The sequence below is a fragment of the Drosophila elegans genome, unplaced genomic scaffold (genome assembly GCF_018152505.1).
Source record: "Drosophila elegans isolate 14027-0461.03 unplaced genomic scaffold, ASM1815250v1 contig_476, whole genome shotgun sequence".
Lineage (NCBI taxonomy): Eukaryota > Metazoa > Arthropoda > Insecta > Diptera > Drosophilidae > Drosophila > Drosophila elegans.
This window is the reverse complement of record NW_024545863.1, coordinates 9,819,915-9,838,896: the sequence shown is the minus strand read 5'-3', so window position 1 is coordinate 9,838,896 and position 18,982 is coordinate 9,819,915. Positions and strand designations below refer to the sequence as shown.

Here is an 18,982-nt window from a genome sequence, read left to right as displayed (position 1 = left end):
GTACAATTTTCGGTAGGTTTTTTGGTCGCGGCATTTTTGTATGAATGAACATTATATTTTTTCGTTTTTCTTTTATTTTCAATGACATGTATAGAACAAAAAATTCTCTAAAAAAATCGCATTTGAGGGATTTTACATATAAAGTGGGTTTTCTACTCTCGAGGCGAGAAATTGAGTGGTTATTTAGGGAATTAATTACAAAAACTTTGTTGCATGGATTTGCAAAGCTTTATTATTATTATTTTTAGTTACATGTTTTGACATGTAAATATTGTATTTAAACTTGAAAAAATAAATGTTAAAGAATCTTGGAATGTAAATAATAATGTGCTTAAAAAAAGACTTTGAATTCTATAATTTTATTCAACAAGTATCGGTAATACAAATTATAGCTTCGCTGTTTTCAAATTTATACGTATATATACCATTAGAACGATTTCAAAACTACGTTGATAAACTTATTAAAATCGGACAACAATATCATATAGCTGTCATAGGAACGATCGAAAAATGCTGCGTAATTGCGACAAAGCTTCATACCTTTTAAACATATACGCAAAAAATGTAAATAAAGTCGTTCTCTTAAATATTTAGTTTTTGTAATAACTCCACGGGTATATAGCTTTCTTTCTTGATTTGTAATAACCGCGTACTCTACAGAGGAGGATGGCAATCATGATAATATTTCTTCAAACAGAAGATTTTAAAAATAAAATTATTTTCTTTACAAGATTATTCCCCATTTCTTTATCTCTAAATAAAATGTGATTTTAGCAGGGTTGCCCACGAAAAAGTTGCGTTTTAAAATGGCTAGAACAAAAGGAATGGTATTTTTATAATTTTGTTTTATTGAATATTGAATGTGGGGCCTTGCAGTACACCCAAAAAAAGTGGTCATAGAAACTTTACAATTGTTACATGAAATTTAAAAAATTGGCTATCATAAATTTCTCAATAAGATGATTATCAAATTAATACCACGAAAGTATCGAAATAAAACTTATGTGGCTTAAAAACAAGACTACAGTTTTAGGCTCTTCAGTAGTGAAATGAAATTTAAAGGTATATATTACTGATATATATTACTAAGTATTGAATTAATACCTGAACTACTGTCTGTAGTTTATTTTCAAAACACATTTATTGAAAATAAACTTTCAGTTATTTCTTTGGCTGTTGGCCTCAATGGCAAACTTTAATTAAGGTCGTCATCTGTATCTTGATGGTTGGCTTAGAACTTATCCATTACGGCACCGCACAAAAACTAGTCCATCGGGGTGAAATCGCAGTTGCGAGGCGGCCAGTTGTCATAGCCTATTTGGCTAATTATTCGATGTTCAATCGTGCCGTGCAGCGCCGGCCTTGGTAAAGAAAAAGTCTAAATATGTACATACCGCGATAGGAATCACCATTGACGGTTACGGCGGCTCCTGATTCGATTCCGAAGTCACCGAACAGTCACTCGTGGATGCATTTTCTTCTAAAAGACGACGTGCGGGTTTGCGGAGCTCCAAGTCTGGGAATTCTGCTTATTGAACTGACCACCGAGGTGGAAATTAACTTCATCTGGAAATATGATTTTTCAATAAAATTGCTCATCTTCCACCAAGCGCTCTTCGGCCCATTGTATGACTTCAGACCGAGGTGTTTAGTCCAAATTCGTTTGCATGGACGTGCGAGAAATGTCCAATTTGAGTTGATGTTTACACATTCGACTGAACGCACTGGTCAAACACGGAAACGAATTGACAACTAACGAGCCAGTATCACGCACTCAGTTTTCTTGAGTTTTCTTTAGTTTCGGAAAAAAACTCACCTCTTTAAAAGTTAGATTTCATTTTTTCTTAATTTTCTTCGAGCGTAAACTTAACCATTTCGAAAACCACAAACCTTTAACCAAATATATAACAAATTGAAAATGAAATAAGAAACCGCTAGATGGGCCACCCTGTAATTTGCGCCAAAATAAACTCTTTATATTTTTTTCACTACCAAACAGCATTATTTCGTTTCAAACTTAAAAAATCAAAACCTTGGTATTTGTTCAAAATAATATCAGTCTTTATTTATAAAAAAAATTAGTATTTATAAATTTGTATAAAAAATTTATAAATTAATCTTTTAAAAAAGTTTTTTTCTTTGTTTTAATACTAGCATATTAAAAGGTGAGTGAAAAATGTTTTTATACCTAAGTTTTATAATGACTTGAGTGTTATTTAACAAGGCTTATGTCCAACAAGACAGAAAGAAAACTTCTCATTTGAACTAACAAACCGCAAACAAAAAATTAAAAATTTAATTTTTGTCTTTATATGAAATTTGTAAATACTTAAATGTTCTATCTATTATATGTATTTTCGTTCAAAAAATATAAAAGTTAAGTATATAAAGTATATGTATTCTTGATCAGCATTAACTATAGTCATACTTACTTTTATTGTGTTGTACTATTTAATTATATTACATTATCTTAAAATTTTCTCGCTCAGAAATCTAACTATATGGTTTCTTGCCTCTGTTTCACCGTGTTCAATCCGTATTGATGTCCTTTTTTATTTTCTTCAACATTGTTTCGTAATCAATTAAGTTATTCATCCGTTACCATAGTTAATAGACAATAAATACACATAAGGGTATATAGAGTTGCATCGCAAATAAGCAGAGAAATTTATACCATTTACACAGGGAGCGTGGAGCCAGTACTCCCTGTTTTCGTTCTGCTTGATATTCTGGTTCAGCAAATGAGGAAGCCTTCGGTTGAATTGTTACTTTGTCTGAGCCCCCGAGTTCCCCCTTTTAAGAACATGAAACCTGGAAGGGAGTACGCTTCCTTTGAGGCTTTCGCATGGGAGTTCCTGCAACTGCAAGTGGGACTGATAAGCTGCTCGGTGTGCCTGCAGGAAACAGGATATGACATATTTATAATGCGAAACAGATGCGCACTTCTCGGGCGGTAATTTTCCTTTTCGATATCACGAATTAATTTCATGCCATTTTCATAATGTGTCCCGCTGCAGCTGCTTTTGTCGTAATTATGAAATCATCGCAGTCCTTTTCAGAATAAAAAATCATTTTTAGAGCTAATTAATATTCCATCAAAAAGGTGCAAAGCTAAAAGTGGTGGAGAATAAATTTGAATCGTAAAATGTTCAATAATCACAAAAACTCGCTGGAAAGATGTGGGTACAATAACAAAATCGATAATTAAATGCAAATGACAACGACATCTCAATTAATTCAGCTTTTTTTTATTCAAGAGTCAACGAAGTGTCTTGAAAGTCATCGAAAAGCTGTATAAAAGTTGATTTTCAAAAAACTACCATATACAAAAAATAGCTCTAGAAAAAATGGCTTACGAGGTAATCAGTTTAGTTGAGAGCTATATAAGTGTTGATTTTCAAAAAACTACAATATACAAAAAATAGCTCTAGGGAAAATGACTTGTAAGTTAAGTTTTGTGTATTCCCAAAAATAAAATAATATCTAAGGTCAGCAAAGTTATAAGTATTATTTGTAAAATAAAGAAGATCATAAATTATAAAACGATGAAGATTCATATAAGCAATTTAACAAGATTTCAAATGCTGTCTATCCCAGTTAAGTACAAACTTTGTTACCATCTGATTTGCTAAGAGCCTTTTCGTGAAAAGAATGGCTTAATCCGTTTCTAGTTGAAAGTTGTGTTAATTCTCGAACGCCATTTACATGGAGAGCGACCGCTGACCACCACTTTTCTGGAAACTGCCCCAAAATGAGACGGCGGCGGAGGGTCCTGGGACTTGAGCTAAATGACACACACGTAAGCAGCCACGCGTTAACAAAAAGTGGCACAACTTTTCCACTCTCTTCTGGTTTGTTTTTCAGTTTGAAGTCCCTTGGTTTTTATAAATGCATAAAAATGGGCGGGCGTGGAACGTGAGCTGCTGCTGCCAAAAAAAAAGGAAAACTAAATAAAAACTTGTTTCATTTGCGCAGTGGAAAAACTTTCGTGCCGCCGCCGCATCGGCATTAACAACACTTAAAATGCCTGCGGCGTTTTTCCTTTAATACGAGTGGACAGTCCAGAGTGCGGTCCTCGAGCGCTTCTTTTTTGCCCAACTTTCCTGGGCTGACCACTTCAACGGGAGACTCTTTTCTGGGTCCCTTTTTTTAAGGGGCCTTCCTCGTGTTGATTTAGTCAGCGTTTAGTTTCCTTTTTGAGCGGATTTTGTTTATTTAATGCTTACTTACACCTCGTCTCTGGTCCAGCTTGAGGCGACAATTGTAAGTGAGTGGCATTTAGTTTCACTCGAGTGAAAGACAGATTCGAAATGGAGGAGTCCCCAGAGAGATTTAAATGCCAACAAATGGAATTCACTGTCTGATTCATTTGCATATATGCACGGGGGATTTTCAATACACACAGACCACAGCAAAGAGCCAAATCTGTTAACGCTTTAGCTAAGTTTAGTTAAGTTTCAGTAAGCCGAGCTGAGCTCAAAAATCAATAGTCTATTTTACGCCAAATTTACTGCCCCAAAGCCCATGAGGAAGCTCTAGTTGCCGTTGGCTGTGTTTTCTGCTCCATTGGGCTTGGACCACTTCAATTCTAGTTGTGGCACTGATTCCCTGATTAGCGAGAAGTTCAGGCCAAGTTTACGGTGCGGAATTTCAGCCCAAGGAAGCGACAGAGAATAAGTTTGCAATAATTCAAATGGCGTTTTTTGTATACACGAAAAAAAATGAGCTGAGTAATAAATATTTTTTACTTTTTGGGAAAGAGCAATAACAATTTTTTCAATGTCAGTTCTTACGATAAACGTTGTCAATATTAGGCAAAGGTCAGATCTTCAATCAAGTAAAAGTACTTAAGAGCTTATGGGCTGAGAAATAGTTTTCCGTGTAGCGCTGCCAATTTCTGTATTCCATTTTATACAACTTTTTTTGGCGAGTCAACAAGCCAAGGATAAGTGCATTTCTTGGGGGCATTTCTTCAGCAATTTTTCGTCTAATTTATTTGCACTCCACTTAGAGCTGCAGCAGTCTCAAGTCAAATACTTAAACACTAAAAGCGAACGGTTTTCAGCCTCAGTATGTTCCTTATAATTCCTATAAGGACTCCGTTTTATAAGGCACCTAACTGCATTTATAATTCCCCGACTTAGGGGATATAATTAGCACCAAATAAGTTGAGTTGGCCCGTTGCACTTTTGAATTAAATCATCCGCCTTTACGGCCCACTGCTATCTTACAGAAACTTTTCTTCTTTCTGGTCAGAGACGAAAAAAAGCTGCCTTTGCTTTCCCTTTGTGTTTCTGCAACTTGACCGTTGCCGACTTAATTAGAGTTGGCTTTCATTTGGAGCCGCTGCCTCTTTCCTGACAATTTTTTCCCCTTTTTTGCTCCACGGCCTTCGCTTAACTCGGTGTAATGTGGCCGCCATATGGCCAGAATCCAATTGCAGTGGCAGCGGCGAAACACAATTACGTTCGCACTCGCTTTTTTGTGTCATTCTGCTTTTCTAATTTCAGTTCCATTCTTTCAGTTATCCTTTCGCCTGCGCCATGGGCAACTTTCGTTTTTAACTTGATTGCGATGCTTTCATTTTTTCTTATCTAGGGCTAAAAGTGGGCGTGCCTGTGGCAGAATTATGCACCACGAAATGCAATTATGTAAATGTCCTTGTCGAAGGAATCGAAGTTAATTAGATCGCAAATTGCAAGTCATTTGGTCCCCAGATCCCTGACCCTGTCTCAATGTGCAGAATGAGAATGGTCCAGGGAATTGAGTACAAACTGAAATTGGTTACAAAAATGTCAGTACTTTTTTAACCAAAAAAAGCTTATTAATGTCAAGCATGAAAAACTGGCTAAGCTTCAGCCAAAGAGGCTTCAATACCAACGAGTAAATATATTTATTCCTTTTGTGTAATGAAGTTAAGACAACTATTATTAACCATGAACTTAGATATACTTTAGTCAAAAGAGAGTTTATCCTTATTTTTAATGAAATGATAAATATGAATGTTCGGTTGGTGCACTTAAAAACTTTACAATATGAAAGTGTGGGCAAAAGCTAAGCTATTTTTTTTTGGGTTTCAATAATGCAAGTGACAGGACTTTACTTTGTTCTTACCAAATAGTTTCAATTCTTAAAACGTATTTTAAATGAAAGCAAAACGATTGAATTTGTTTAGCACCTCAGGCGCCATAAATAACACAACTAAGATATTCGACAAAAATAACGGAACCAATTTTATATCAACGAAAATATTCGGATATATGAAAAGCAAAAGAAAAAACAAAAATAATAAATTGACAGTTTGCAAACAAAAGTCGTTTATAGAAAAAGTGAACCCAATCGAATGCAAATTTGCATTTCCATTCTGAGTTGCTTATTTCCACTAGGTTTTAAAATAATGCACACAAATTCCTATTTTTCATATTTTTATAAACTTTTTTATTGGTATTTTTACAGCTCTTCTTGTTCATATATTTGTGAAGTTGCCGCCTCCTTGACGTCGAATTCGGTCTATTTTTAAATGCCCTGCTGACGTCCCCAGTAGCGCTTTATTTGGAGGTGTGTGTGCTCCAAGTACTGCGTCTCAAGCATGGGGCTTCGGTTTTAATTAACTTGCAATTAAACAAAATTTATTGGCGCACTTTGATGGTCGTAAATTAGCTACTCGAGTTACTTCGAAAATGTCAGCCGTGTAAATCAATTTCGACTAACAGTCGATTTTTGCGTGTGCCCCAATAAGGGAAGCCAAACGTGAAAGTCTGAAATTGACTGCCATTTATCCTCTTTGCCGCTGCACATATTGAAATGGGTGTGAAAGGTGCGAGAATTGGTCCTAAAAACTGTGACACCTGACATTTTGAAAGTCGGTGATGGAGGTATATAGGTTGTTAAACTTATTAAGATTGCTGAGTTGATACAATCAAAAGGATAAATAGGAGAATTAGAAATATTTTTTCCATTACCTTACAAAAAATGAAAAAATGAAAAAAATGAAAATTCGATGAAAGTATTGAATTAAAGCGGTTAAAAACTAACAGCTGGGCGGATAAGACCGGCAAGTAGATAATAGTTAATAAACGTTATTCAATAGTAATATAATCTGTTAATAAACAGATCGTTTTCCAGGGTACCAAAAATGCTGTAGATTTAGCTTCACTTTCGGTATTTCTTTTTGCTCTAACTTGGCACTCCCCCTAAAAACCTTTTTTGACTATTCTCTTTTTCCCAGTGGCTTCACCAAATTGGCGATGAAGTGAAGGCACGATGAAGAAGTCAAACAAGTCACTTAGCTACTGCGTGCTGCGATGCAAAAACGCTTGGCAGGTAGAGGTAGACCTAGGTCGGATTTTAGCTTAGTCTCTTTTCGGGGGAGTTCACTTGTTGGCATGTTTTTTTTTGTTGGTTCTTGGCTAAGAGCCAAGCCTTTAACTTGGCTCCGTTCTGTGCACTTAGACTTAGAGACAGATATGCTGCAGGAAGTCTTCGATAAGCTAAATCTTTCCACTTGGCTTCAAAATATGTTTATTTCTGTATTAACGGAGCGGAAGCTACGGAAATTTCCCCCATGAGACATCGAAAACGCTAGGAAGTTCAAGGAACGCTATATGCAGGGATATGCAGATATATTAATTTTGAATTTCCGTACAGAAGGTTCTTACTATATATTACTAATATATTTTCGTAAGTTTATTTATTACATTATGTTTCAAAAGGAACTAAATTGCCAAAAGTGTATATGCAAATTTATTTTTTTATATTGCGAAGAATTAACGTCTTAAAGGTAACAGTAACTGTCATAGCCTTTTCAGAAAATTTGAAACAATGCTTTTTTGTAATTGATCATTTTGATTATACCGTTATCAATCTTACTTGTTTGTATTAGACTTAAAAAGTTATTATTAGTGACTAGCGAGTTACGTTTCGATGTAATAGCTTTTAATAATATTATTATGTTTTCACTCTAAAACAAGGGAGATCGCTATAGTCGATTTCCTCGACAATTAGATATCCGTTACTTAGCAATTTATTGCAAACTAAATTCTCTCGCCAAAATAATCGCGGTCTAGGTGGCGCCATCTGCCGAGCAGCATTATTGCGGCTAAGAGAGTACCGCACCCCCACCCCCGTTAACAGTTCTTTCGTGTTGTGTGTTTACATATACGATCACCGGCAGAGCGGCAGCCGAGCAGCGGCAGCCGAGCAGCGGCAGAGGATTTAATTACTTTATAACTTCTAAAATAATAACTCGATTTTGAACATTTTTGTGTCTACCGAAAGATAGGACCGAAAAACCCACACAGAGTCCTCCGTTTTTAAATACACTTACAATCTGCACTCTAAATCCCAAATCTTTAGCGTGTATAGTTCCGAGATCTCTTCATTCATACAGACGGATATGGCTAGATCGACTTGGCTATTGAACCTGATCAAGAATATATATACTTCTTAGGGTCGTACGAATGCAATATACCGTTTTACTCTACGAGTAACGGGTACAATTGCTTATCCTATTAGCTATTGCTAATTACCGAAAATGTCGTAAACAAAACAGAATACTCTATTTCGTGTGCTAGACTTTCTGGTACAAAAATAAAATTCTCTCACCGAAGAGAAGATCTTGTCAAAGAGAAAAAATCCCGGGAATTCTTAGCAATTCTTCCGCCGGATAGGACCGCGAACAGTTCCAGATTGAACGTAGATCGCGTCGGTTGTGGATCGCTTCGGTGTTCGTTTGGGTTGTTAAGTGGAAAGTCTTATGCCAAGCCAAACAGCAGTGAAATAAATCTTGTGCGCGATCCAAAAATAAATATCTGCAAAAGGGGGACAAAAGCAGAGCGCGTGCCAAGTGAAAATGTTTACGCGCAGAAGGCAGCAAAGTTAATCAGATAAAAAAAGAAGAGTCGCTGCAGAGTGATTTATTTTGAGTGCGGTTCAATCGAAGCCAAATGAAAAATAATCGAAAACGTCTTTGATTTATTTGCGCAAATCCACAGACAGTGACAAACGAAAACAGAGCCCCTGCCAAAATTGTTTTGCTCTACCGGCCAGATCAAAGGTACAACAACCGATCAGGCGCAAATTGGTAAATGCAAATATTGAAAAGTTAACAACGCGCATAATTATCTGCAATGCAATAGTCAAATAGCCTGTGAAAATTATTAATAAATGCGCTTCACTGGTCGTCCTTCCTTAAAAATACCACGATGGTTTGTGTCAATTAATAAACGAAATTCTCCTTCTCGATGAAACATACGCGCAATAATTAATATTCAAAAGTATGATTTAAATGAAGTGCATAAATTTACTTCTCTTTACATATTTCCCAATACAAGTGCAAAAAAATACTAAATGTTCACAATTTCAGTGGTATCTGACGTTCGTGAACATTTTTAAACATATGTATAAGCAACAAAAAAAAAAAAGACAAACAAGAATATAAGAATATATTTTGCAGATTGTTTATTAGATGAAAATTCGAGTGCTCCAAATTCCAAATGAACTGTTTAGTATTCTAAATAAAAGGCTTATATATTTACTAAATTCGAAGCCCAAACCGAATCCTTTTTCATTGCGCAAAACAATTGTGTAAACAAATTTAAATAATGTGTTTGTGTTTCGAGTAACCGAATTATTTAAAAATAAACTTTTCTATTAATTTGCGCGATAATGCACCATGCCCACCGCCCACTTCTGTGTGTTTTTACGAGGGAGACCAAAAATAAATCTCATAATTCGGCACGATCTTTTGCATTTAGCCTGGGGTTTGTTGAACTGTTTGTCGCGGTTTTGCATTTGCCTATTTCCAAATTTTGTTCTGTTTTCTGCAAGTCAGCTAAAATTAGTTGCAACTAATTTGTTGTTGTTCGCTCGTACTTTATAGTTCCCATTTCATTTGGCGTGTCAGAAGCGACAGCTTTCGATGCGTCGACATTTCTGTGCTAATTATGCAAATTTGGCGTTGTGTCCGTGCGCTGTACAATGTTGTTTTCCGGGGGGTTAAGGGGCCTTAACCCATGGCACCCCTGCTACGTGGCCCTCCTGTCATCATTTGCATCACAAAAGGGTTGGGTGGAAATCTCGCCGGAATTGTTACATCGCTGGTGGAATATAATTTATGACACTGTCACATCTGTTTGGAAACTATGTCGAAAGTGTTTCGCTATTGATTATGCGATGCGGATGCGGATGGGGATCCACTTTTGCTCCCGTTTAAACTTTATTCAAGCAGGCGGCACGCTTCAATTGACCCACAAATTGTGCGTTTTCGTAATCGAAATGCCAAATGCTCGGCTGAGTGACTTCATCAGAGCAAGAAAAGCATTTCACAAATTGTTTTGACCAGCCCAAGTGGACCGGCAGAGAATAAGTGACTTCGCGACAGAGTAATCCAAATCAAATCACTTTACTTAAATTCCAATTGCACTTTCCCGCTTCTCCAACTCTCCTTGATTTTCCCATTTTCCCAACTTGTTTCCGTTTGGTTTTGCTTTTCGCCAGCTGCCAGCTGCCAACTGACAAGTTTGTCTTGTGATTTCTCCTTTATTTTCGCGAATTCTTCTATTTATTTATTTTTGCCATTGGTGACGACATTTCGTGGAGTGCGCGGACAATGCAGCAAAATTCCGTGAATATTTTCGCTCATTCGTTTTTATTTTTAAGCACTTGGTGTTTATTTTTAACGCTGTGCATTTTGTTTAAATTTGCATTGCCACTGTGTTTCTATTTCTCTCTTGTTATTTATTTTTTATTAGTCCCATTTTTAGGAGCAAGCATTTGCAGCTCCTGCACTTTCAGCTTTCGTTTTTTCGCAATTTGCATTTAATGGCCACCGACAGCTGTCTTAATTTACTTTCACTTGGTGGATACGTTAAACCGACGGATCGCCAAGAAAACATCACTGAAATAGCATTGATTTTCTCTTTCGTTTCGTTCTAAAAATAATAGAAATGTTATAACAAGATAGCTAAAAAGCAACATCCGCTCATGTGGACTCTATTAGCTTTCGAACGGTTTGGTCGGAGAATTTATGGAACTCACTTCTGCAAAGGCGCTTTTCACGGCTGTCTAAGTGCTCGGAAAAACTCCACTTTAACACAATTTTTCCCACCCAATCTTCGCGTAAGTTAAGGTCAATTCTATATATACAGCATTTGACATTTATTTGTGTTTGTGATGCAAACACCCTCACGCACAAGCCATACCCGGAGAAACACACACTGTGTCAGTAAAAAGACTCACAAAAAATGCAATAAATAACAAAATCATATTTAAATTTGTATTATTCTTTAGGCTGTTTGATTTTTGCTGATACCCTGATGTTGGATTTATGGTACTTCGTAGAAATGAAGAAATACATTTTCAATATTTTTTTTATAAGGGGCAGATAGAATTATTATGGAAATTACATACATAGGTAGAGATAAGAGATAACCTGTGCATATTAGTTAGTTAATTACATTTTCCAAACTAAAATTGTACGGTTTTTTTATTGATGGTGATGGAATTTTTAAAAATATTATATTAATTGAATATATTACATTTTAGTTTAATAATAAAACATGAATCAACGCACAGACTAAGTTTAAGGTACTTTTTTGCCTTTGCAACAATTGAAATAAATGTGAAGTACATTAAAATCTTAAGTATAAATAAGGGCATTTAGATTTCGGCTGTCACTTTTTCCTTCAATAATTTTGTGTTCTTTTGTTATTTTCTTGCTCTATTTGTTGTTATTGTGAAAAATGCTTTTAGTGTGTCAGTGCGTTGTAATTATATTGATATATATACACACACGGTGTCCCACACTATGCCTCACATTTTAGGCCCTCACACACATGTGCCTCCCATGTGCCACCCCCCTCCCTACGTCACTGCGCTTTTCTTAGCGCGCTCGTAAAAAAACATTTAAATTCCTTTTCATTTTTAGAATTGGCGTTTTAGCTTTTATAGCGAAATTAGCTCACTTCGCTGGCGTGTCGACATAAATCGAAATGGAAGAGAAACAGAGGAACCTGGTTCAATTTTCATTGGTACTTTTGGTTTTATGATTAATCGTCATGGGAAATCTTTGGCTTTTCCATTCCATTTATTTCTGAACGCTCCTTGTTTACGTTACGCAAATGTGAAACTAACATACGAGGCACTAAGCTCTGAAAAGCCTTCGCAACTTATTTTCCATATGTCAGGACTTGAATGACGGACGTTTGTTCAGCGCCCGTGTTTGTATACAAATACCCGATTTAATGGCAACTTCTTATCACTTTTAGCATGAAAGGCAATGGAATGAAGTGTAGGAAGTTTCTTTCAATTCATTTTCATTCTTATTCACTTCAATTTGATCGAATCGATTTGACAAAGTCCAAAGGCATTCATAACTAATGGGCCACTATAAATAATTGACTTCCACCATTCCACCATTCCACCATCGAAAAGTCCTAAAATAATATTTGAAATTCTGAAAATGAACAGCACATTGATTGTCAGCCACACATGAGAGGGCATGTCAGTTGGAAAATGCAGGGGCACTGAGAACTGAACGATGACTCAATCAGAACGGGCCATTAATTTCGGATATGAATTGTCTTAAAGGGGGTCGGCTTTTGCTTTTCTACATTTTTTCATGTTCCATGAAGACTAACCAAATTTTCGTTTAAATTTAAAATTTTACTTGTGATATACATTGTTTTTGTTTCTTAAAATTTGAACTTAACACTTTTTTGGGTTTTGGAGGACAGAGAATTGTATGAACAACTTGCACTACTAAAATGTTGAGGGAATATGTAAATGGCAGAATTAGTAAACTTGTGAAACAAACATTAAAAGACAATGAGATTGTTAGCCGCCTTCAATTTACTAAGTGTTTTTACCGAAATTTTCTTTGTGCTTTTCTTTTCGCACACAATGTTTCGGCTTACGAAAGCAGTCGAAACTTTTTGTAGCAAGTTAAATTAAATACAGAAAAATCTGGACAAAGGAGGAAGCCCAACCCAAACGTAAATAAACGGTGGCAACTATTTAAGACACTCAAAGAAAATCCATGTAAATATAGAGTCCAGAAATTGTTAGCTATTCGGTTGGCCCCAACCAACACGGCCAAGAAGGAAAACAGTGAAGCCGAAAAAAAGAACAATTAGCCAAACGGGAAAGACAAACTCGAGCGGAATGTGAAAAGTTTGCCAACAGCAGAGCGTTCAACAAAATTAGAATTGAAAATATCAGCGAACAGCAGAAAGGTCCCGGAGGCGGAAAACAAAGCCATGAAGTTTCGTTTGGCAGCATTTTGGCTAATTCTGCTGACAGTTGGCGGCAATCACAAGCAATTAAGCCACGTTTGCACGTGGGGCGTGGCGGCCGAGAGGCAGCTGCACAAAGGAAATGAGCTGGAAAACGCAATGAAATTGCGGGCGACCTCGATGCCATCGCCGCCGCTTATAGGGGACATCACGACCACGGTTCACCCGGATCCGAGCAGATCGATGGGCCTCCAGGCGCTGCGAGGCGCCAAGGCTCCGCCGCCCAGTTTGGAGCTGCACCTCAGGCAGAGCGTGGCCCAGCTGTTTGCCAGTGATGAAACGACCGGTGGCCCTGACGTCCCCCCTGACGTCCCCCCTGACGTCCCCCCTGACGTCCCCCCTGACTTCCCCCAGCCGACATTCCGGCGACAACCACCCATCACCCGGAGCGGCGACATGTGGTGCCCGACAAGCTTCAGTACACGAAGGAGATCCTGGTGAAGCAGGGTCGCCTCATGGGCATCACGCGTCGCTTCCAGGTGACCAGCGGACTGGGCCAGGTTGACCAGTTCCTGGGGCTGCCCTACGCGGAGGCTCCGACCGGCAATCGACGCTTTATGCCACCAGGTGAGTGCACATAGTTATAGACCCATAAGTCCCACCTTATCCTCAAAATGTCCCTCGAGCTGTCGTCTGTTTTCTAGACTAAACCAGAAAAAAAACAAGACTTTAAGCATTAAAATATATAATTTTTTAAAGGAAAATGTTTTCACATAAATCTATACTTTTTTAAATGCCATTTTCTGTGGCTTACATGTATTCATGGCCAGCAGATGGGATTACAGCGGATTGCTTAAAATCCACGTGGCATTTGTTATATTATATAAAATGTTGCATAAATCTAATTTCAAACCATTGAATTTCAAACACAAAATGATTATCAAAATCAACAAGATATAATGCAATCAAATCCAATGTTTAAGCCCCTGGGTAATCACGAGTGAACACATGTACATTTTGACATTGTTAATTTTCAAATAAACAAGATTTAATGAAACAAAAGGTTGTTTGCATGAACTTGTGACTGTGTGACCTTAACTGCTGAACATGCTTCATTGAAAAGTGTTACGTACGACTGACAATACCAATTTATATAGTTTAACAGCTGCGAAATCCTAGCTTTTTGGTTTTCGGCTTACCTTTCCCGCCGTTGGCAGTCAGCACTGTTTGTGACCGCAAATATGATGGCAAATTGCCACTTTGCAGCACCAACAGGCAAACCCGCAAACCTCGAAGCCCAAAAACCCCAAAACTTGAATGGCCGACACATGCCGCCGCACTTCCCCTGCTGTCCACATCCTCTGGAACATCCTGCTGGTCCGGGACGCTGCTGGGCACTTAGAATTTAGGCTGCAATTTAAGCAATTATCGTTGAAGCTGCCCCGGCATTAGGCTTTCAAAACTTGACATCTGCCCCCTGTAGCACCGATCCAGCAGGATGCTGGGGCCGAAAGCCTCACGTGCCTGTGTGTGTGGGCTTCCTGTCTCGAATGGCTATTATTATTGCAGCTTGTTTTTACAAGGATTGCAATGTAAGTCCTCCTAGTTGGCCATTCATTTGGCCATATGCTGGCCGATTATGTTGAGGATCTTGTACACGAATATTTTCTGGTTTAATTAAGGGTGAAGAACGATAGTGTTATATGAGCTTTTCGTTTGTTTATCAAAGCATAACTGGTCTGTGAGATTTGTGGCCGCCAAGCTGCCAACACTCCCGCCAAAGTTGGGGCCTTAGTCCTGTTGTTCGAGCCATAAACTGGGCGCAGCCTCAGCTGTTGGCACCAGAACTTCCTCTTTGCCACTGGAATCTCCGGTTTTATTTGGCTTGCACTTAAATAAATTTCGAGCCAAAAATGTTCCTCTTTTCTAAGGAATTGGTGAATTGCAAATAATTCCCTTTGTCGACAGCTAAATTAATTTTAAAGCTAATCTTCTAACGTGAGTCGAATATATCGCTTAACAATTTACATAAGCTCGTTATTTATACATATCTTATTGGGAATAATAATCATTAGAGTGTGTGATGAATATCAAAAACTAGAGTTTTTTATTTTTTAAATAAAGGTAAAAATATCAAAAATGGGTGGTAAAGACATGTATGCTTAAATTACAAATGTCCTAAATATGTTAATCCAAAGAAATTATAACCCAACGTTATAAAATATATGAACTACAGAAGAAAACAAAGGCAATGTTCTTAGTGTAGGTCCAACGCTCGGCGGTATAGTTCCTCGTGCCTTTGAATTGCATTACGTAAGGACAATAAATTAACACGCCCCGGAGGCAGGCGAAAGTGTTGGCCGCGATTTGCGTGTCAGATGGGCTTGGTTGCAGTTTTGCGGTGCAGTTGCCAGTGGCAGTTCCAGTTTGCTCTTGGCCGTTTGTCGCGCTGAGTTTATTGAGCACTTGAGTGCCATGCACTCAATCCGAGCGGACAGCAGCAACGAAGCAGCAACGCAGCAGCAACACAGCAGCAACATATCGCTGCACCGCAGCAACACCAACAGCAGCGACAACTGCTGACGGGCGGAGGCGCCATATTTGCCAGGGGACGTTATTGTGGGCTTGCCATTGCAAACATGCTGTCGCCGATACAACTTGCCTTCGAATTCGCGGCGCAAATATAAGCCAATGCAAATATGCTCACGTTGCGTATGCGTAATGTGTAGAGAGCCTGTCAAAGCGGAGGACATTCAGACCCGTATGCAAACAGAGTCGTGTTCGTTTGTGTGATAGATTTGGTTTGTGCGCAGCGACCCAACAAATAAACATTGCTTTCGATTCAGCTCTGCGTTTCCTATTTCCACTGGAGTTTGGCGAACCTCTTCCTTTCGCCCGTCGCGAAATTTATTAATAACGAAATGCAAATAATGCTCACATTCGCATATTGGATACGAGTCCCCATGTTTGGAGTTTGCTCTTTTCTTCGCATTTTTATGGGCTCAATAACGCGACGAAATTAAATTTGTCCGCCGCGAATGTGTCAAAGTATAAATGTTGCATATTTTTGGGCATCCGCGCCAGTGCCAAATTGAAATGAGAGTTGATTTTGATGAATAAACTTTTTGAAATAGAAATTTTGTGCACAGCAAATAACAAGGCCTTTCTCAGTGGTTGTTAAAAGATTTAATATATTTGATTGGGTGGATAAGTATTACGAACAATTCAGTACAAATTATCGAAACTTTTTTAAGAAGTAATCGATACATGTATTATTTATTTAAATTGATAATCATACATTAACAAGCAAGATTTTTCATTCGGATATTTTATTGTATTGATTTCTTTCCGTGTGACATTTGTTTGACTTGAACCAATTATTGCCAACAGGGAGGGCTGTGTTAATATTGTTATTGAATTGACGGGCGCCCCCACTCAAAGCAAATTTGCAATAATATTTTCAATCAAGTCTGCGTGATTGAAGCCACTTAATTTGCCTAAGCCCAGGCATTTGCATATCGATCGCTGCTAAATAACCGCAAAACAATCTGAAGACGTAACAATGTGGTGTCAAAATTTGTAAGCATTTGCCAACCCGCCTCCGAGATGGATTGCCATGTGTGCTCCGAAACCGCATGAATTTCGATCTGGAGCAGTGACCAGAATCCGAACTAACTTGACCAAATCGCGGTTGGCCATTCACCGGCGATTCCCCGCAGCTGCGAGCACTGTTTGACGTTAACTGCAACACCAAAGCGTAACCGCAGTCAACTTGGCCACGAATCGGACCCGGCCAGAACCAAATGCCAAATGCCAAACACCAAATACCAAATACCGAGCAACGAGTGTCCTCTGGTCTCCAATGGCCCTTGTGTGCAGGAAGCTCTGAGTGTGGAGCTCTGCAGTGTGAAGGCGGTGTGTGTTTGCTTGTTTATGGCGTTTTCAAGTGCCTGTTGACCGTGTTACATAAATACGGAATTGACTTTTTGGCCAAAGCGCTTCGAAAGCAATCGAATGACTGCGAAACTGTGAGAGGAAAGAACGAATGTGTTTGGCCACAAAGGGTTAGGACGCTAGGTAGTGAGGCATATTATATTGTTGAGGGAATTTTATTGGAACAACTTTTCTTATATCAACAGTTTCATTAAATTAGTAGTTCAATAATAAGGGAGTTGGTTGATCAAAACACAAAACTTTTTGTTTGCTTTCTAAGTGGCTAACACTTTGGTTTGATATAACATGGCAATTAAACTAGATTTGTAATTTACAATATGGAATTGTATACCTACAAGTGCGGGTCACACCTAAAATTTATTATCACTGGTGTGGGTCAATGGTCCTCCAGGTCAGCAGATAAGATAGTTCAGATAAGAGCAAGAATCTCATGTTAAATAAACCTACGTTCAAACATAACTTAACAAATTTTGAATAGTTTTTATCGGCCGTTTTAACAAACACAGTGAGTTGCTTTATGGAAAGCCTATAAATTTTAACTAGACAATAACTTAAATAGAATACCTTTAAAGCTTTGACGATTTTCAAGAATTCAATTCAATAGGCTGTCCATTTACCAAAGTAAGAGAAGGCTAATATAATAATCGATTTTCGCTTTTTACTCGTTTTTATAGTCACTTGTCCATTATTTTCCAGGTGCCCCCTTGCCGTGGCAGGGCCTAAAGATAGCGCGCCATCTTCCCCCAGTTTGTCCGCAGAAGTTGCCCGATCTATCGCTCCGCGGCAGCGAAAATATGTCCCGTGGTCGCCATAAACACCTGAGTCGCCTTTTGCCCTACCTGCGGACGGAGAGCGAGGACTGTCTGTATCTCAATCTTTATGTGCCGCACGACGGTGAGTTTGCCGGGATGGCAATTATACTTAAGCCATGGATTTTAAGTGGGTCTATTTTTATACCCTTGCAATGGGTATTATTTAGCTGCTCTTCGAAGATATGAAAATATATATGTTTTTAATCAGCATGACAGGACGAGTTGATATAGCCATCCGTATGAAACAAGAGAGTTAAGAATTAACAAGATGTTTCGAGTTATGCCTACGCAGCGCAAGGTTATTTCAAAATATAGCCACGCCCTCTTTAACTACCAAAAATTGCGAGAGTCTATGTCACTCTAAGATATAGTTTTCAAAATCGAACCATTTTTATAGAAGCTATCAGCGTAAATTTAAATTTTTTTAAATTTTAAAATCTGTGGTGCAATTTGTTTCTACATCTACAGTACTTTTCAGAAAACAACATTTGTCTTAAGTCATTTATTTTTTTTCTAAATCATTAATAATAATTTATTTTATTTCTAACACGTAATGAGGAGATCTAGAAAATTTTGGTTTTGTCTCATAATAATCTTTATAAATATTTTTTTTTTTAACTTTAAATATATGTAATTTATATATACTGTACTCTAACTCCTGATTTAACTCCCGAGGCCAAATTCGAAATAACTTGGTTACCTTTGACTTCGTTATAACTTATTGTACTTTTCTCATCATGTTCAACGGAATTTAGACAAAGACATTTCTTTTTTATGTGATTGTAGTTTGTGGATCAGTAGTTTTATCCACGTATATGAAATAATTAAAAACTTGAACCAGGGTAAGCGTGTGAATTTATATTTCTGCCACCAAAAGGAGTGTATCAGTTCTTTAAATTCTATTCTATATCGTGTGGTATTTAGCGAGAAAATACAAACAAAATCAGAATAAATTAATCAATTGGCTCGTTCAAAATATTATAA

General features: G+C 37.8%; 1 protein-coding gene across 3 annotated transcripts in view; it reads left to right on the top strand.

Moving 5' to 3' along the window:
- The first annotated feature begins 8,699 nt into the window (after nt 1-8,699).
- Nucleotides 8,700-18,982, top strand: part of LOC108141142 (neuroligin-4, X-linked) — a 49,137-nt gene continuing 38,854 nt past the window's right edge. The window contains exons 1-4 of one of the 3 annotated variants that reach the window (XM_041709295.1): nt 8,700-9,275; nt 12,923-13,578; nt 13,647-13,859; nt 17,883-18,080. In XM_041709295.1, the coding sequence (XP_041565229.1) occupies nt 13,257-13,578; nt 13,647-13,859; nt 17,883-18,080 (733 nt within the window). In that variant the 5' untranslated portion in view covers nt 8,700-9,275; nt 12,923-13,256. Of the gene's footprint in view, nt 9,276-12,922; nt 13,579-13,646; nt 13,860-16,643; nt 17,148-17,698; nt 17,808-17,882; nt 18,081-18,982 lie in introns of those variants that run through there. The other 2 variants (XM_041709293.1, XM_041709294.1) reach the window with 2 other exon arrangements.